General features: G+C 52.4%; 1 protein-coding gene across 4 annotated transcripts in view; it reads left to right on the forward strand.

Annotated features, from left to right (window-relative positions):
* EXOC2 (exocyst complex component 2) overlaps positions 1-20,068 on the forward strand; it is a gene marked incomplete in the record, with an annotated part of 247,499 nt that overhangs the window by 96,713 nt on the left and 130,718 nt on the right. For all 4 annotated transcript variants that reach the window (XM_070074885.1, XM_070074882.1, XM_070074883.1 and 1 more), the window contains 3 exon segments: positions 19-137; positions 12,849-12,974; positions 17,921-18,045. In XM_070074885.1, coding sequence (XP_069930986.1) covers positions 19-137; positions 12,849-12,974; positions 17,921-18,045 — 370 coding nt within the window.

Below are 20,068 nucleotides of genomic sequence, written 5' to 3' on the forward strand. Positions count from 1 at the left end.
GTGGCTTTGTCTTCGCAGGTACCTGTCCGACCTCCACGCGCCCGGGGACCCAGCCTGGCAGTGCATCGGCGCGCAGCACAGGTGGATCCTTCAGCTCATGCACAGCTGCAAGGAGGGCTACGTGAAAGACCTGAAAGGCAAGGCCCGCCCTCCCTCCCCGTGGAGACCCTAGTTCCCAAGGCCCCGCCCTCCCTTCCTCCCTGGTGGAGACCGATTTCCCAAGGCCCCTCCCACCTCCTCCCCTTCCCAAGGCCCCGCCCTTCCTCCCCTTCCCAAGGCCCCGCCCTCCCTCCCCGTGGAGACCCTAGTTCCCAAGGCCCCGCCCTCCCTTCCTCCCTGGCGGAGACCGATTTCCCAAGGCCCCTCCCACCTCCTCCCCTTCCCAAGGCCCCGCCCTTCCTCCCCTTCCCAAGGCCCCGCCCTCCCTCCCCGTGGAGACCCTAGTTCCCAAGGCCCCGCCCTCCCTTCCTCCCTGGTGGAGACCGATTTCCCAAGGCCCCTCCCACCTCCTCCCCTTCCCAAGGCCCCGCCCTCCCTCCCCGTGGAGACCCTAGGTCCCAAGGCCCCTCCCTCCCTTCCTCCCTGGCGGAGACTGATTTCCCAAGGCCCCTCCCACCTCCTCCCCTTCCCAAGGCCCCGCCCTTCCTCCCCTTCCCAAGGCCCCGCCCTCCCTCCCCGTGGAGACCCTAGGTCCCAAGGCCCCTCCCTCCCTTCCTCCCTGGTGGAGACTGATTTCCCAAGGCCCCGCCCTTCCTCCCTGGTGGAGACTGATTTCCCAAGGCCCCTCCCACTTCCTCACCTGTGGAGTTCCGTATTTCCCAAAGGCACACAGCGTTTTCTTGCTGCCTGTATGGGGTGCTTTTGCTTTGTTCTGTTTGGGACCCTGGGGAGCATTAGGCCTCAGCGTGGTAACGGAACAAGGAAGGAAGGGAGGAGAGCCCCCGTGTGCTGCGAGGATGAGAGGTTTGTCCCAGACAGCGTTGTGCCCTCGATAACTCCCGTCTGTCCATTGTTCATCACACGTGCCGCTGGGGCGTGGGTGGGGAGGCAGGCAGTCACTGGAAGAGGAGGGGAAGACTTTACACATGTGACTAACAATGAAAAGCAGGAGTGTGTGGTTGGAAAATGAGGGGTGTTGTGGAGGGGAGTGACTGCTGCAGCCTCTCAGGGAAGGCGCCACATGGGCTGAGAGTTAGCTTTCAAGGCCAGCTGCAGCCTGTGCAAAGGCCCTGGGGAAGAGAGGTTTAGCCAGAGCTGAGCTGCGTGCGCGTGCAGGCCTGCGATCAGCAGACACGGGGGGTGGGGAACGTGTCCTGTGCCCCGGGCACTGCTGGGTGCAAGGCTGCAGCGGGCAGCATCTCACGCAGTGCCTGGCTCAGCAAGCCTGCAGAGAACTGCAGGAGGCAGGCAAGCGCTGGCCGGTAGAACACTCCGGCGTGTGCTGCTGTCAGGCTGGGTGTGCTCTCAGCCCTAGCACAGGTCCAGAGCTTAGGTCAGGGAAGTGACCGCTCTTTCACCTTTTTTTTTTTATATATATAATTCACTTACTTATCTGGAAGGCAGAGCAGCAGAGAGAGAGATCGAGATCTTTCATCCCTGGTTCACTCCCCAAATGGCTGCAGCAGTCAGGGCTGGGCCAGCCTGCTGCCAGGAGCCAGGAGCTTCATCTGGGCCCTGCCTGTCGTGTCTTTTGCGAGCTGAGTGGGACCTGTGCGGAGCCGCTGAGAAGTAGGAGGGAAGAGTGGACGCCCACCCAGAGGGAGAAGGTGTGCGTCCCCGGCACTGCGGGCAGCCGCAGGCCCCAGCTTCCATGGACCCGGAGCTCTGTGTGACCACAGCGGTGAACACTGAGGCTGGGCAGGGCTTCGGAGGCACCAGATGATGGATGTGGAGCGTCCCAGCTTCGTGCAGAGGGCGTGGGGGGCACCTGAGGGTCTGGAGCAGGGAAAGGCGTGAGCAGACTGAGCTGTAGACCGATGCCAGCTGTGGCTCCATGAGGTGAAGGGGTGAGGGAGGAAGACCAGGAGCGGTGAGTGGTCAGGAGGCTGGAGCAGCGGGGCAGGCACCTACCCCGGCTCGGAGGTCGTGGCAACAGAGAGGAAAGTGCACGGAGCGGGGAGGTGATGAAGGCTGACGAGGGTGATGGTGGCCTTCAGTTGGGGCGTCGGGGATAAGAGGAGCCCTCCTCCCACCCCCCACTGTGGATGGGTTGGTGGTTGAGTTGGGGGGGTGGTTTGCGTGGAGGCTGATGCTGTCACCCAGGAAAGTGAGAGGAGAAGAAAGCCAGCCCAGGAGAGGAGGGTGTTTCAGGGTGTGGTAGAAGAGAAGCAGGAGGGGCGGCCGCAGGGGCCGCAGGGGCCGCAGGGCCGCGGCGTCACGGCTCAGGAGCGGGAGACGCGGGCTGAGGTCCTGCAGGCTGGGCACCCAGGCTGCCGAGGGTGACCAGGGTGAGGAAGCGTCAGTGGCCTGAGCCCCTGGATACCCGAGAGAGCAGGGATAGCCCAGCCGAGGGCCCGGAGGAGAGCTGGCTCTGGCTTCTTGTAGCACAGCGCCCTTGTGACTTAACTAACTGGCCTGCATCGGAGGACTTTGCACTCTGGCTCCGTTCTTTTCCATGAATGATAATTTAAGAAAACCCACGTGTTTCTTTATTGATGCTCTTGTTAAAGTTCCTATGAATGTCGTTTTTAAGATTTTTAAAAAATTTTTAGCCAGAGCAAATGACAGGAAATGATGCAGTCTGTGGGCTGCAGGGATTCTCAGGGTGCCTCACACATGAGGGGCTTCAGAAAGCTCATGCAGAATCAAATTAAATGATAAGCTTGAGACCTGTGCAGTGGCGCAACAGGTTAATCCGCTGCCAGAAACACCAGCATCCCATATGGGCACCGGTTCAAGTCCCGGCTGCTTCTCTTCCGATCCAACTCCCTGCTGATGGCCTGGGAAAGCAGCAGAGGATGGCCCAAGTGCTTGGCCGCCTGAGCGCATGTGGGAGACCTGGGAGAAGCTCCTGGCTCCTGGCTTTGGCCCTCAGGGATAGCAGCCATTTGGGGAGTGAACCAGTGGATGGAAATCTCTCTGTAATATTGCCTTTCAAATGAAATAAATCTTTTTTTTAAAAAAAGTTTATTTTGGTTCCACAAATTTTGAAATCCATGCTTTTTTTTTTTTTTTTTTCCATGCTGTCTCCTCTCATCTGCCTCTCTGTGGCTCCAGCTGGTAATTTTTGAATTTTAGAGTGTAGTCTGTTTGGCCCTCACTATTCACTACCTGTCAGAATCCTCGGGGTGTTTTTTTTTAATGTTTATTTTTATTTATCTGAAAGGCAGAGCAAAGAGAGAGATGGGAGACGGGAGTGGGGGTGGGGGAGAGGCAGAGAGAGAGGTCTTTCGTCGGCTGGGCCAGGCGGAAGCCAGGAGCCCAGATCTCAGTCCGGGTGTCCCACATGGGTGGCAGGCTCCCAGGCACCTGAGCCACTGCTGCCTTCCAGGTGTGCGTGAGCAGGAAGCTGGGTCGGGAGCAGGAGTGGACTGGGACTTGGTCGCAGGCGCCCACGCAGGGCTTCACCTGCAGCGCCACAAGGCCCGCCCCTCCCGGGTGGTCTTACTGCTCTCAGCACCTGCCCCGCACCCGCCCTGACCCTCTCCATGCCGGTTATCCCGGTGTCAGTCGTTGTCAGGGTGCCAGGTGGGGGCTGCACATGCAGGGCCTGCAGACCCCTTGGAGCCTGCAGCCTTGAGGGAGGGACCCAGGATTTTCAGAAACACGTACATGTGTTTTTATTATAATTGTGAAGCGGGACATAAAGGATGCTGTGGCCTCCTGGGACGTGGGGAACCAGTGTCGCTGGGGGCAAACGCAGGAAGCCCCCGGCAGAGCTGGCATCTCATCTGAGGCCAGGTGGGGGCCGGCTGCGACCCGCAGGTGGCAGGAGGTCTGCTGGGGAGACCTGTGTGCGTGTGAGAAGCAGTGGGAACACGTTCGCTGTGGCTGGATTTGAATTTCTGGGGTGCATGCACACAGCCTCTCTGGAATTGGGAAGGTTCTAGGGAGTTTTGGTATCTTACTTGCACATCCACGGTGCTCCGTCAGCAAAGGCCTGGATTCCTCCTGAGGATGCAGGGAACGGCTGTACCAGGTTCCTTCCCTGCCGTCGGCTGTCACTGTGTGTCTCAGCCAGCTCGTCTGAGAAGCATGGAGTGACCCCTTCCGCTCCCTGAGGCAGCGAAGGCCGTGGATCTGAGGTGGCCTTGCTCGTCTGTGACGAGCCCTACCCAGCGTTGCCTTTGGGTTAGAGCGAAAGCACAAAGCCCTCAGGATGCCCTGAACCTGCTCTGCAGATGTTACGGCACGACTGAGCGACTGCTCCTTAGTCTGATCGCTACGAGGTGTGTTTTAGTGTTTTCTTTGACATTAGTCGGTAAAAGCCACCACTGTAAATCATGCAGATAATCCCGATGTAATGTGGTCTTGTGAGCTCAGGTCATAAGCAGTTCTGATGTCATTTTGGAGAATCCCAAACAGATTTAAAAACAGAAAGGAAACAGAACAGTGCTGTGCCCACGCTGGCGTCAACAGCTGTCAGCTCCCAGCTGGGCCACGGTCTCTGGCCGCCCCTGCCCCTTCCCCCGCCCTCCCCCGGCCACATCATTTCACCCGCGATTAACTCAGTTTTCTGAGAGTCGAGACGGTGCCTGCTCCTCCTGCAGGACTCCTGGTTTTCTCGGTGCATTCTGAATGCAGGGAAAGTGACTTTGAAGCTTTTCTGTTGTTGTGTCTTTACTTGGACTGTAAACACTGGAGAAAAGCAGGGGTCGTAACTGTTTAAGTAAAGCCACCGGCAGAACAAGGCTTCAGAGCTGAGGCCGCCCTGTGAAATAGAGTACGGTTTTAAGTGGATGGATTGTAAGTGTTTCAGGCAGGAAAAGAATTCTTGATGTCTTTTTTAAGTAAAGCTGGTCTGTACGCATGAATGTAAGAAAACCTAATTAACATAAATATTTTTTACAGTCTTTGCAGGGTGGTTTGGGGAAAAATGTTAATTGTGCTTGGTCTGTGGGGGGGCAGAGAGGGTGGCAGCTCATCCACAGCCGCCCTGCACACAAAGCCGCCTTCTCCCCGGGAAGGTCCTTTTTGGGCGGAGCTTTCGGCAGCAGAGGGGCCTCAAGGCTGTTGTGCCCAGGAGCACCGCGCCAGGTCCGGGTGGCCGCTCTGCCCTTGCAGTACTGTGCACCTGCAGCACGCCTGCCCTGGGCTCCCAGACCGCCCTCTCCAGGGCCTGGTTCCGCAGCCTGCATGTGAACATCTGGTTTTCCTAAGGGGAGGAAAGGGTGGGGGGAAACGAGACCAAAACCCAAGTCCCTGTTTTTAAAACACCCATGGGAAAGCTAGCGCGCTGCGGGACACAGGTGCTTGCTGGTGTCGGGATTCCCAGCGGAGTGGCTGCGCGGTGGGCACAGCTCTCCCCTGCTCCCAAGGCAGTCCTCTGCCCCAGCCGCCGCCACACCGGATGGAGATGGAGAAGTGGCTCTCGTCTTTTCAGACTGCCTGGAGTGGGTCCCAAGCTAGATTTCAGCCTCCGCTTCCCTGCAGGAAAAGCCCCTGGCGGACCCGCCTCGCTGGCCTGGCCTCAAACTGGGTGGTCGAAGGTGGCCGTCAAGGGTGGGTCTTCCCTTTGCTGTGAAAAGGAGTTTAACTCTTCAAGCGTCTGCTGGCTCTTTGTGGTAACCAAGGGGAAAGGCACCCACCGGGCCGTGGGGTGGCCTCTCCTTCTTCAGTGGGTGCTCAGTTAGGACTTGCCGGAGGGACGTCTTGGAGCTGGGGCAGGATAGGGGCCCCGTGGACTAGGAGCCGGAGCTGACGTGACGAGTCAGCACCCGGCGGCAGCAGACAGGGCTCGGGTTCTCTGGAGACGTGAAAGACAGCTGCTCCTGAGTGTTTTGCTGGTGATCCTTACCCTGATGGCTCTCTTACAGAAAGCAAACTGTTAAGAATAGAAGTCGTGCTAAATATTTATCCTCTTAATAATTTCACACATCCAGCAGATTGTTAGTTACTTGCTGAAAGAAAAATATTTAGGTTTCTCCAAGGACCTCAAGATATAAAAAGGCCACATTTTCAACTCAAGCTCATAAAATACATGTATAGGTTATATTATGGTTTATCTACAATCTTACAAATTTATATCATATCACTAAACTGTATTTTGTCTTGATATTTAAAAATACAACTGTAGTCTTTATGTACATGTTTTATATGGTATTGCTTTTAAGTAGGAGGGTTAATAGATACAGCTCTGGTATCACCATGGTACAGGATTGTATAGACTTCTCAAATGCTGGATTAATTGCCAGAAGATTCATTTAGCTTTCCACAAAATTATAAAAATATTTCCATGGTTAAAGACTAGTAAAAGTGTGTTACACATAAATTAACTCTTTTAATAAATTAGAATCCTTACTTTAAAGTTACTATAACGAATCTGTGTTAGGAAGGTTATTTTAAGGGGCTTCTTTTCTTGCCATTTCTACAGTGGTATCTCTCCTGCGTGAACCTGGAGCGAGAGCAATTGCTTAACATCAGAGAGGCAGGGCTGCAGCCCTTGAGAGCCATCTTGACCGCGCGGGCAAGCCCTGCCGTGTGGGGCTTGTACAGAGTTCGCTACAGGCTGAGGGAGGGGCTTCCCCGCACGCTGGCTCGGGGCAGGTTGCAGTGGCAGGGGCTTCTGTAAAACTGGTTTTAGAAGATGGAGTGCTCAGTAGGGTTTCATTCTCCTGCTTTCAGGCTGGAGCTCTAAGGGACGTAAAGGGGCAGGACCCAGGAAGGGAAGGTACAGTTCATGGTTGCATCAGAACTAGTTCCCTCCAGCCAGCAGGGGGTCTGGTTTTCCTTTCCCTTTGCCCCCTTTTTCCAGAAAGAAAAGGGGGAAAATCCGTATTCCACAACTTTTAAATGTGTTCCCTTGGCAGCTGCCCACTGTTGCTGTGAGTTGTGTCATGTCTATGAGCAGTCTTACCTGCCAGGGTGCACAGTGGCATCTAATCGTTTTGATTCACGATTCTAGATTTGCTGTGAATCTAATTTGAAGACAGTTTCACCCTCCACGTTGACATCAAGGCTAATAGTCAACACTGGGAATCTGAGTAGGTTTTCTCAAAGTCAGGTACTAGGACTTGAGCATCCGATTTCCTTTTGGAAGAGCCCGGCATTCGCTTGGAGATCCCGTGTGGGCGTCCTCGCAGGGTGTTGGGTGAAGAAGCCTCTCCTGCCCCTCCTGTCCTGTGGTGGACTCCGCTCACCGCTCCGTGAATAATCCTTGTTTAGATGGGACAGGCCGGGAAGGCTGGACACGGGACCTTTCCACTTTGCTGTCCCGCGGCTGTTTCCCGCCACAGTCTTGGCTCACTGCATCTGGAGGAGGGCTTCCTGCAGCTCGAGCCGGTCCACCCTGATCAGACGAAAATACAGGCAGTGAGTGGTGGAGCACGCAGCCAATGCCAGCATTTCTGTGTAACTGCAGAATACTGACTGGTAAATATTTTAACTGTGTGTTGTCGCTTTTGTAACGAGTTGTAAGCCTGTTTTCCTCTCCTTGAAAGTCCACATAGAACCGCTGAGAAGTGTGCAGGGCTGGTGGAAGCCTAAGTGATTCTTGCTGTGGCCGGTCGCCTGCCCTGCTGGTTCGGACCCTGCGGTAGCCTGGCCGGCCGTGTTAGCTCGCGCGTGCCTCTCCAGAGCTTTCCTGCCTGGAGCCCCTGGCCGCGCACGGGGCAGGGAGGCGCAGGGCGACCACGCGTCTGCGTGGCGGGTCCGTGCACGGGGCGCTGCCCGGGCCGGAGCTCCGTGTGTGACCGGAGGAGCTCGGAGAGCTGTTCAGGAGCCCGTCCTGCCTCGCACGCCCGCCCGGGGCGTTGAGATCCCTGCGTGTGCGGAAGGAATGCGGCGCCCCACCCGGCTGCGCGGGGAAACCAGTGCGGGCGACTGCGGGGTGAGGGGCGCTGGACCCGCGAGGCGGGAGCCCGGCTGGTTTCTTGTTTTGTGTTTTAAGGATTCATTCTAAACCCTGGGCGGGGCCCTGTCAGCTGCGGAGTGGGGAGCTGATGGAGGGGTTTCCAGGAGAAATAGCTGCGAGGACCCGGCATTTATTTGCTTTTCCCGAAGCCTGGTGATTCCTGGGCTGCACCTTCACCCTCCCGGTGAAGTGACCCGGCCATTAGTGCTTCGAAAAAAGAGCAGCCTCTGAAACTCCGAAAACGGACGTTTCAGCGGTTTTTCTTACTAAAACAAAAGTTCTGTTCCATGTCTGAGTAGTATTCCAGAAATAATTTTTCCTACCTTCATGTTTGTTGATAATTTGTTAAACGTGTCTGCATACTCACAAAAAGGAAAAAATAATTTCCTTTGAGAATGTCATTGCCATGTTATAGAAGCTTTATTTAAATGGAGAAATAAAATATTGACTGTTGACAGCAATAATCGTGTGTGTGTGTGTGTGTAAAGTATTTAAAGGGTTTTTCCCAAGTATTTGTGGATGAGATATGTTTATTCTTTGTTATGTGGATGAAATTGCAACTCCAGTACTAGGTTGTGTAATTAGACACAACTATGCCCTAAGAATATCCACTTCTAGAATTGTGTGTAGTTTCTCCTACCGCACAGAATCTTAGAAATAGGAATGTGCCGATTTCTCACGCTGCAGGGTTGTGTGCCTGGTTGTAATTTTGTCTCCAGGGTGATAGCACCTGTAGTTATCCTCAGGTAACTGACAGATGGCAGGCAGATGGCAGGCAGATGACTAATCTTGCTTCTCATTGGAGTACCTCTCTGTTGCTTACTGTGCATGGTGGCCGTAAGCCAGCCAGGCTGTTCAGTCCATGACACCTTAGTATAAAGTTCTGGTAAACTTTTCCTTTTGAAAAAATTCTCGCTTTTCATATTTTTGTGATACAGTGTCATTGCAAACTCTTGTACATTAAGATAATAATACCACTGATCAGTCTCTCAGTTGTAGTAACATTGATCAGATTATGAATTTTTCCCATTTTGTTCTTAGAGTCAAACTTTTAGAGTCAGAATTCACAGCTAACGATACTGCACATCACATAGTTTAGAGCCCTGGTTTTTATAGCCTGAGATTGTGAGTGGCTACAGGATTCTGGAGAATTCTTGCTAGAATTAACACCTGCCCCAGTTTAAAATCTAGGGGGCAGTTTATTAGTATTGGGTCAAAGAAAGGCATGCAAGTAACAACCTCCTGTTTCACAGAAGGCTTTAAAAAATCCATCTATGAAAATCCTAGGAGTAGTCCTGTGTAGCGAATTTACTGCCGAGAGAACATGTGGCTTCTCAGACTCCATCCGCAGCCCGGCTTTGGAAGCACAGAGGCCAGGGTGGGCCTGCGGAGCCCGGAGCTCCGCTGCCCTCGGGCTCGGGGCAGAGTGGCCGGCAGGGAACGCGGCTGCGGAGCTGCTTGGAAGAGGAAACTTCGTCGTTTTCCTGGGTGCGGCTCGTCCTTGTGCAGTAGAGCGGTCCGCAGAACCCCAGGCGGCCGCAGTTCCGCTGCTTTTCTTGCATCTGGGAGGAGTTGCCTGCTTCTCGCTTTGTGGGCTGTGGTCACGCCCACCTGCCGTCAGAGCCGCTTCGTTTGCCGCAGTTTTCTGGGGAGAAGTATCAATTCATATCATTCACGTCCAAGGTTTCTGAAAGCTTCTGTTTGACAGAAGTAGGTGACTTGTGACTACTTTGATATTCGGTGTTTAAAAGCGTCCTGCAGCCCGCGGGCAGGGCTCTTCCTCCCGCACGGGTGGCGCGCCCCCTGCTGGCCGCTGGGCAGAAGTGCGTCCTCCGGCGGCGCCCGGGGCCGGGGCTGCATTTGCGGTGCTGGACCGCCCGTTAGGACATCAGTGGGTGCCGAACTTTCCCTCCCGGAGCCATAGGAAGCGGATGATGAGACCTCTCACAGAACGAAAGGGAACTGGGAAATGCTTTCCTTCTTGACTGAAGGCCTGGACCTTTTTAGACACATTTAACCTGGTAAATTTACATTGTCTTCCTACCCCTTTCTAACATACATTTTGAATAAAGTATAACTTTTTTATAGAAAACTTTAATAAATATAAATTTCAAAAGTACAACTTTTGGATTGTAGTGGCTTTTCCCCCCATAACCCCCCTCCTACCTGCAAACCATCCCGTCTCCCACTCCCTCTCCCATCCCATTCTTCATTAAGATCCATTTTTAATTATCTTTATGTACAGAAGACCAGCTCTATACTAAGTAAAGATCTCAACAGTTTGCACCCACACAGACACATAAAGTATAAAGTACTATCTGAAGACTAGCTTTATCGTTAATTCTCATAGTACCACACTTTAAAGACAGATGTCCTACAAGGGGAGCAGGTGCACAGTGACTCCTGTTGATTCAACATTGACACTCTTACTTATGACATCAGTAATCACCGGAGGCTCTTGTCATGAGCTGCCAAGGCTACGGAAGCCTCTTAAGTTCACAAACTCCGAACTTATTTAGACAAGGCCATAGTCAAAGTGGAAGTTCTCTCCTCCCTTCAGAGAAAGGTACTTCCTTCTTTGGTGGCCCCTTCTTTCCACTGGGATCTCACTCACAGAGATCTTTCATGTAGGTCATTTTTTGCCATAGTGTCTTGGCTTTCCATGCCTGAAATTCTCTCATGGGCTTTTTAGCCAGATCTGAATGGCTTAAGGGCTGAATCTGAGGCCAGAGTGCTGGTTAGGACATTTGCCATTCTCTGAGTCTGTTGTGTATCCTGCTTCCCATGTTGGATCGTTCTCTCCTTTTCAATTCTATCAGTTAGTATTAGCAGACACTGGTCTTATTTATGTGATCCCTTTGACACTTAATCCTATTAAATTATAATTTTCCATATGTGTTTCTGATGTTATGCTAAGTTTTTGGTCCTTTTAAAATATGTCAAAACTCATGTTTTGATAATCATTTCCTGAATTCTGCAATTAAAAGTAGTAGTGACTAATAGAAACTTCAGAGGAAAATGTGGAGGAAAATCAGTAAAACTTCTGCAAACTTCTTTAATATAGAAAAAAATAGAAATACTACAAGAATATATGTTTCTTTTTTAAAGATGTATTTTATTTATTTGGAAGAGTTACAGAGCAAGGTAGAGCCAGAGAGAAAGAGAAAGAGAGAAGTCTTCCATCCCCTGGTTCACTCCCCAAATGACTGCAGTGGCCAGAGCTGAGCTGATCCAAAGCCAGGAGTCTTCTTCCAGGTCTTCCACGTGGGTGCAGGGGCCCAAGGACTTGGGCTGTCTTTTATTGCTTTCCCAGGCCATAGCAGAGAGCTGGACTGGAAGTGGAGCAGCTGGGTCTCGAATCAGCGCCCATATGGGATGGTGGCACTGCAGGCAGCAGCTTAACCCACTACACCACAGTGCCGGCTCCTATGTACACATTTTATTTATTTACATCGAAGGAGAGGCAGGGAAAGAGAGAGAGAAGTCCTCCATCCACTGGTTCACTTCCCAGGTGGCCACAACAGCCAGAGCTATGCCCCTCCAAAGCCAGGAGCTTCTTCGAGGTCTCCCACATGGGTGCAGGGGCCCAAGGATTTGGGCCATCTTCTACTGCTTTCCCGGACCATAGTAGAGAGCTGAATCGGAAGTGGAGCTGCCAGGACTAGAACCGGCGCCCATATGGTATGCCGGCGCTGTAGGCCGCAGCTTTTTCCCGCTGTGCCACAGCGCTGACCCCAAGAATATATGTTCTTTACTGTTTGATTTTCCATTATCACACATATTTGTGTTTTGTCTGAACACTGGATTATGTAACTCTTATCAGAGATGTAGTGTTTTCCAAAGTAGAGCTCCTTGGACAATGTTTAGCCCAGTAGCTGGAGCTTAGTAAGTCTTTAAAATTCTTTATTCCACTAGGGGACAGCATTGTGGCATGGTACGCTAAGCCTCTGCCTGCAGCTCCGACGTCCCATGTGGAAGCCAGTTTGAGTCCCGGCTGTTCCACTTCTGATCCAGCTCCTTAGTGGCCTGGCGAAGCAGTGGAAGATGGCCCAAGTCCTTGGGCCCCTTCATCCGTATGGGAGACCCAGAGGAGGCTCCTGGCTCCTGGCTTTGGATCAGCCTAACTCCGGCCATTATGGCCATTTGGGGAGTGAGCCAGCAGATAGAAGACCTCTCTTTTTCTGTCTCTCCTTCACTCTGTTACTCTGCCTCTCAAATAAAGAAATAAATCTTAAAAAGAAAAAAGAAAAAAGAATCAGGACTCTTAGCAAGTAGTAGAAATTGATTTCTTCCCAGATTTTTTAAAATTTCTTTATTTGAAAGAATTACAGAGAGAGAAGGAGAGGAAGGGAAAGAGAGAGAGAGAGGTCTTCCTTCCATCCGCGTGTTCACTCACCAGATGGCCAATCCGAAGCCAGGAGCCAGGAGCTTCTTCTGGGGCTCCCACGTGGGTTGCAAGGGCCCAAGGACTTGGGCCATCTTCCACTGCTTTCCCAGGCCATCACAGAGAGCTGGATTGGAAATGGAGAAGCTGGGTCTTGAACCGGCGGCCCATGAAGGATGCTGGCACTGCAGGTGGCAGCTTTACCTGCTATGTGCCCCTCTCAGATCTTTTGAGCCTTGCTTTTGCTGAACATAGACTCTCTAATGCTGCGTGAGTTTTGCCAGGTAGTTTGTTGCAACCAAATCTGTTTTAAACCGAATCTGCGACAGTGGGAATGACTGTGAAAAGCTCTTTTGAGAAAATATTTTTTATTGTTCTCAGTAGAAATGCCTTAGGTAACAGTAGACCAGCCAAGGAAGCACCGGCAGCTCACGCGCGCCCCGTGTCTCGCAGGGAATCCAGGCCTGCACAGCCCCATGCTGGATGCAGAGAGCGACGGGCGCCCCTCGGCGCTGGCCCATCTCACGCAGACGGCGTCGCTCAAGAGAGGAAGCAGCTTTCAGTCCGGACGCGACGACAGTGAGTACCTCCCTCCACGCCCACAAGGACCTCTAGCCTGTGCGCATTCGTCCCCTACGACAGTGAGTGCCTCCCTCCGCGCCTGCGCACCTCTCAGAAGTTTGGGCCACCCAGGTCTCCAGCGTGGGGTGCTGGCGTCCCAGGCAGTGTCTTACCCACCAGGCCAAATGCCTGCCCCGGGCTTCAGCCTCTGATTTTTGAAATCTAGTATTCACCCTGGAGTGTCAGCAATGGAAATGCCTGGGTCTGGTCTTGGTGACTGGCTTGCCCCAGCTTCCTGGTCAGGACGCACAGCTCCGTGCGGATGGGCGCGTCTGTTGTTTTCTCCAGTTTGTGTCCCAGACACCGTGACCACTCGGCTCTGAGTGTGTGAGTTCTGTTGTCTTCCCTCACAGAATGCAGGACTTCTTTGCTTTCGCAGGCAGCCCAGTCCCTGCAGGGTCCCTCCGAGGCCTGTTTTAAGCTTGGTTACAGCGGTTCTAGAATAAGTTTATTCCAGGGACTGCTCAGTCCCACTCCCAGGAGACACCCTCGTACCCCTGTGCTGTTCAGAGCTGGGAGCTCTGCTCTCTGTGGTCTCTGGTGGTCTCAGCCTGGCTTTGGGAAGCGCCACTCCATGTATGCAGAGGCTTGTCTTAGGAGGCCCCCTGTGCAGACTTCTGGAGCGTTCTCCTTCGTAGCTCCCTCCTTGTCTGTGCTCTTCCCTGTGGTTTCCTGTCACTGCAGCCTCCTGTTCCCTGGTCTCTCGTCCTGAACTCAGAAGAGCCTCTGAGCTTTGTTTGGCTGTTCCTGTGCCTCTGCTTCCAGAAGCTGTGCAAGGCAGCCGGCCGGGGAGGCTGAGACCCAGCACCCGCGTCCCCTGCCCCAGGCACCGCGGGCCTGTGCTCCGCACTGTCGGGCTCTGAGAAGGCTTGATGTATAGAGTTTCTTCCACTTTTCTGATTGTTTATGGCTGGCGGTTACATCCGTTGTTCCTGTGTGGCTGGAAGTGGAAGTCAAATAAATCAAGTTTAATTTCCTCCGAATTATTACTTGAAGTTGGGACGTTAGGAAGGATCGCTTGCAGTAAACCGCAGGTATGGATGACGTTGAGGAACTCCCTCTCAGCTCTGTGATCAAAGTGAGGTTGATGAGCCTGCACGCTTCCTGCCTTCCCTGGAAGACACTGGGTGTTCCTGCCGCGTCCTCATTCCTTACATCACTCTCAGCAAGTCGCTCCTGACGGCCTCTGTCACTGATATTTCGTGTGGGCTCTAGCTTGGGTATTGTGGATTCAGTAAGAAAAGCGTCCAGGTTTTCAGTGATATTGATCAGAATTTGGATGACCGAGATTTAGAAGGCATGGGGGCGGGAGAAGTACTCTCATCACATATATTTGTACGTAAACAGCATTTGCAAGTAATAAAAAATTAAGTAAAGCACAGCACCGAGAAGTGTCCTGTGTCACTGGGCAGCAGGCCGCGGGAACCCAGCTCTTTCCCCAGCCCGTAGTGATTGAGCACACGCGTGTTCGGTAGCCGCGTGGTTGTCTGGCAACAGTGTTTATGAGCTGTGTTAGCACTCCTTACCAGGTCACCTCGGACAGACTGAGCGCACTGCTTAGCCTGCCGTAAAGACCGCTGAGGGGGTCTGGCGGGAGCCTCTGGCACTGGCTTGCTGTTTTAGTTTATGGTGTCTCCATGCCTTTCTCGTCGTACAGTGAGGTCACATGGAATGCCTGCGAACTAACGAGGTTAACAGGAGCAAAGCGGACTTCGATTGTTTATTTTGTGGTTTTTAAAATTTTTTTCCTTTTGAATGAGTGAGAAGGCAGCGTTCCCCCGTGTTTCTCTTAGGGGTTGGGGAGTGGTACCTGTGGTGGACTGCTCATGGGACCCGGTGATCTCTACACGTGTGGAGTGTGGAGTGCACGGATGCCTGGAGTGTGTATGTGGAATGTATGTGTCTGTGGAGTGTACATATGTATGTGGTGTGCTTCTCTGTGGAGCCTACTCACACAGAGTATATGCATGTGTACATTTATGTGTGTGTGCTGTGCGTGTGAATGTGTTTATGTGGAGTATATGTGTATATGTGGTGTATATATGTAGAATGTGTTGATATATATGTGGTATGCATGTGTATGGAAAGTATGCATGTATATGTAGAGTACATATGTGGAGTGCATTTGTATGGAGTGTATATTACATGTGGCAGACATGTGTGACATGTATGCATGTGTAGACCATACATGTGTGTGGAACGTATATGTATGGATACATGTATGCAGAGTATGCATGAATATGTAGAGTACATATGTATATGTGAAATGCATGTGTGTGAGGTACATGTGTATGTGTGTTGGATGTGTGTATGTGAAGTATGTATATGTAGAGTGTGTATATGTGGAGTATGTATGTGTAGTCTTTATGTGTATATGGAGTGTGCATGTATAGGTAGAGCATGTATGTATATGTGGGATGTATATGTGCATGTGTGTGGAGTGTGTATGCATAGGTAGAACATATTGTATGTGTAGAGTATGTCTGCAGAGTATATATGCATATGTAGAGCATGCATTACATGTATTTGTGTGTATGTGGAGTGTGAGTGCATATGTAGTGCATGTGTGTATATGTGGAGTGTGCGTGCATGTGTAGAACATATGTGTGTATGTGGAGTGTGCATGCATATGTGTGTATGTGTAGAGTATGTGCGTGTGGAGTATACATGCATATGTGGAGTGTGTGTGTGTGGAGTGTGCATGCGTGTGTGGAGTGTATGTGTGTGGAGTGTACATGCATATGTGGAGTGTATGTGTGTGTGGAGTGTGCATGCATATGTGGAGTGTATGTGTGTGGAGTGTGCATGCATATGTGGAGTGTATGTGTGTGGAGTGTATGTGTGTACATGTAGTGTATGTGTGTGTGGAGTATACATGCATATGTGGAGTGTATGTGTGTGGAGTGTACATGCGTATGTGGAGTGTATGTGTGTGTTTGGAGTGTGCATGCATATGTGGAGTGTATGTGTGTACGTGTAGAGTATGTGTGTGTGGAGTGTGCATGCATATGTGGAGTGTATATGTGTACATGTAGAGTATGTGTGTGGAGTGTGCATGCATATGTGGAGTGTATGTGTGTGTGGAGTGTGCATGCGTATGTGGAGGGTATGTGTGTACGTGTAGAGTATGTGTGTGTGGAGTGTGCATGCATATGTGAAGTGTATGTGTGTGTTTGGAGTGTGCATGCATATTCGAGCATGTGTGTACATGTGGAGTACATGTGTATGTGGAATGTGTGTGCCCCTTACAGCATATGTGTATATGTCGAGGGTTTGGCTGTGTGCTGAGAAGGTGAGACCACACAGAGCTGACCAGGCTCCGCGGCAGCGGTGCCTCGTGCTGTGCCGGGCACTTCACTGGCCTCAGCAGCAGTCAGTCCCACAGAGAACTGAGATGAGGATTCAGGGAACAGGGGTTGCAGGACTGCTCAGCCAGCTTGTGGCACGTGACTCCTGGACAGGCACTCTTTCGCTGCCGTATAAAGCAAGTCTTTCAAAGCTTCCATGCCTAGGTTTTCTTGTCCTCTTTTTTACGTCATGGAGCCCACCACACACTTGGCCATGCCTAAGCGGCCCGGGAGTCCAGATGAGGAATCCTTACTGCGCCCCCCAAATCTCGGCGATTTGTTAATTCCCATGAAGTTACTGTTGGCACAGAAGTCCGAGTCCTTGCTCCGCGCTGACTGCAGCACCTGTGGGAGGCCGGCCAGCCCGGAGTCTTCACTGCACTCACTGTGTGGAATCTGTGTGTGGGAGTGGAATCTGTGAGTTTCTTACCTGCGTGCTTCTGCCCGGCTCTGCCCTGCCCTGGCTGGCTGGCTGTGCAGAGCGTTTCTGAAAGGTTGAGCTGGCCCTGATGTTACTGCCGCCGCGGGGCAGCGCTGCTTCGCCTTGTCCTGCTGAGGAGAGATTGGGAAGCCAAAGCCCTCTCCTCCCGGTGGCCCTCCTGATGCGGAGCCGGCCTGAGCCGGCCCGCCCTCTCAGCGGTCCTGCTTCACAGGGGCCTCTTCCCGCCCACGTCGCCGAGCTCTGGGGCTGCAGCCTGACCCAGCCAGCGCTGCCGCCCGGGAAACCAGGCTCCTGCAGCCAAAGCAGCCCCCCACCCCCCCGTGCTTCCCTGGGATTTGGGCTCTTTCTAGTCGGGCGGGGAGGTGGGGGTGGGCGCAACACGATGTGTTCGCGTGGATTGTGTTGGCTGTTTCCCGTCCAAAGCTGATACATTGACCCAGGGAGAAGCGGGGGATTTGCTCATGTGGGAAATTTGGGCTCTGATGGGTCATGGGCTTATCTGGGAAGTGGAGGCGACGGAAGCTTTTCAGGCAGAAAGAGAAAGGTCGCTCACATCCGCGGTGCCGAAACAGTGTAGCCCGGGTGCAAGCGGCACCAAGGTCGGGCAGGCAAGCTGTCGGCCAGCGGTCCTAGCAGCAGTGTTGTTATGCACGGTTGCAGTCATCTGTGGTCTTCAGGGTCCCTGTGACAGTTCTCACCTGTGAGAGCTCCGCCCATGTGCCTGCAACTCCATTTCCTTAGGGTCTGGCGTGTGAGTACTGGCAGCTCCCAGGCTCACGCTTGTCCCTTCTCCACAAGTGCATGTCAGTCACCCTCGATTCCACTGTGCCGTCCCGGTCAGACGCCAGGGATTCTGACCGCCTGTGCCACAGGAGGTCCCGAAGCCGTGGCTGCCAGGCTGTCTCCCTGGACTTGACTCGGGATCCCGTGGGGCGGGGCCTCATCTATGGTGGGGGGGGGGCAGGACAGCAAGCTTACCTCACAGGGTCACTCACAGACAGGCGCGCTCACTGGATCCAGCTGTGCTTGCCCCGTGGGGCGGGGCCTCATCTATGGGGGGGCAGGACAGCAAGCTCACCTCACAGGCTCACTGGACTTCGCTCTCTGCCCCTCAGCGTGGAGATACAGAACTCCCCACAGGGTGGCATTTGTCGAGAAGCTGACCAAGCTTGTTCTAAGCCAGCTGCCTAACTTCTGGAAGCTCTGGATTTCCTATGTCAATGGAAGCCTCTTCAGTGAGGTGAGTGTGTGACGTTGGCCATGGGGGGCTAAGCCACTGTGAATGTCTAGTTCAAATCAGTGAGGTGAGTGTGTGAAGTTGGCCATGGGGGGCTAAGCCACTGTGAATGTCTAGTTCAAATCAGTGAGGTGAGTGTGTGAAGTTGGCCATGGGGGGCTAAGCCACTGTGAATGTCTAGTTCAAATCAGTGAGGTGAGTGTGTGAAGTTGGCCATGGGGGGCTAAGCCACTGTGAATGTCTGGTTCAAATCAGTGAGGTGAGTGTGTGAAGTTGGCCATGGGGGGCTAAGCCACTGTGAATGTCTGGTTTAAGTTTTAGAGGCTTGTTTTTTTTTTTTAAGAACTGTATTGTAGGCCGGCTCTGTGGCTCACTTGGCTATTCCTCCACCTGCACCGCCGGCACCCCGGGTTCTAGTCCCGGTTGGGGCACCAGATTCTGTCCCGGGCTGCTCCTCTTCCAGGCCAGCTCTCTGCTGTGGCCTGGGAAGGCAGTGGAAGATTGCCCAGGTCCTTGGGCCCTGCACCCGCATGGGAAACCAGGAGGAAGCACCTGGCTCCTGGCTTCGGATTGGCGCAGCGCACTGGCCGTAGCAGCCATTTGGGGGGTGAACCAATGGAAGGAGGACTTTTCTCTCTATCTCTCTCTCACTATCTAACTCTGCCTGTCAAAAAAAAAAAAAAAAAAAAAAGTACAGTCCAGTGCCTATAGTAAGTGTTGTCTTTTTTAAGATTGGTTAAAAGAGTTATAATGCCCTAACATTAATAACCTTATGACCTTGGACGAGTAACCTGATGGTTCTGGGACTGTTTCCTCATCCGTGAAAAGAAAATAGTAAAAGAGGAAGCGTGTCTGCCCAACAGGTGATTGCAAGGATTAAACGAGATGGTCAGGTAAAGAAAAAGGAAACTTAGATTTGTTGTCAGTGATTCAGAACCAGAGGATGGGTGCTGTGGCTGGCAGCAGACCACGGCCACGTGGTCAGCAGGGATACAGTATTTGCCGTTTGCACGCAGGCCTGAACTGTTCTAGAATTTGATGGTTGGAAAGAATCTGAAGGTCATGTGACCCGACCCCTCACTGCCAGCCTGCAGAAGTTTCTCTCTGGGGCCTTCGCATTTTCCTGGGCTCCTGTTCACAATACATTAGTCATCATACACTCGGTAGCCCAGAAAGTATGAAAATGAAATAATGACTCTGAGTTTTGTGTGTAGTGCAAGGAAATTTAGACTCTTTTTTTATTATTAATGTAATTTCTTACTTGAAATAGAGACAGACAGATCTGTCATACTGGTTCCTCACCAAATACCCACAACAGCTGGGGCTGAACCAAGCCAAAATCAGAAGCCAGAAACTCCATCCAGGTCTCCATTGTGGGTCGTAGGAACCCAACGACTTGAGACATCATCTGCTGCTTCCCAGGGTGCACACTAGCAGGAAGCTGGGGTCAGAGCTGGGACTCGAACCCGGTGCTCCTGGGTGGGGTGCAGACATCCTAAGTGCCTGGCTAGCCTCTAGACAAAGGGACTGATCCCTTTGTAATCCTTCAGATGCTTCCAGTGTCCAGCCCCTGGAATGTAGACGCCAGCACCCTTGTCTTTAAGCTGCACCAGGGGTCCTGTGAGTCAGGTTTGCCCGGGGGAGCTGGGAGAAGCGGGTCTTCCTGGGGGTTGAGGCCATCCTTGCACGGGCAGTGGATGTGGACAAGGACTAAAACTGTTTGAACCTCTGCTCAAAGATGTGGCTTCTGTGGTTTAATAGCCTCCCTCTCCTCCCTGGGGAAGGTGGGAAGGTGGGAAGGTGGCTGGGCACTCCAGGGCATGCGCTGGCCTTGTTTGACCCTGAACGCAAATTAATGCTGGGGAGGAAACAGACTGTGCTCTGGATTTTTGTTTTTTCTTTGTGTATTTTGATTCTTTGTCTACTTTTTTTTTTTTTTTTTTTTTTTTTTTACCTACCAGGTCCTTGTTGATATTTATGTCTGTCTTTATACAGCAGGTTTTCTTTTTTCTTTTTTTTAAAGATT

This window comes from Oryctolagus cuniculus, chromosome 5, assembly GCF_964237555.1.
Source record: "Oryctolagus cuniculus chromosome 5, mOryCun1.1, whole genome shotgun sequence".
Lineage (NCBI taxonomy): Eukaryota > Metazoa > Chordata > Mammalia > Lagomorpha > Leporidae > Oryctolagus > Oryctolagus cuniculus.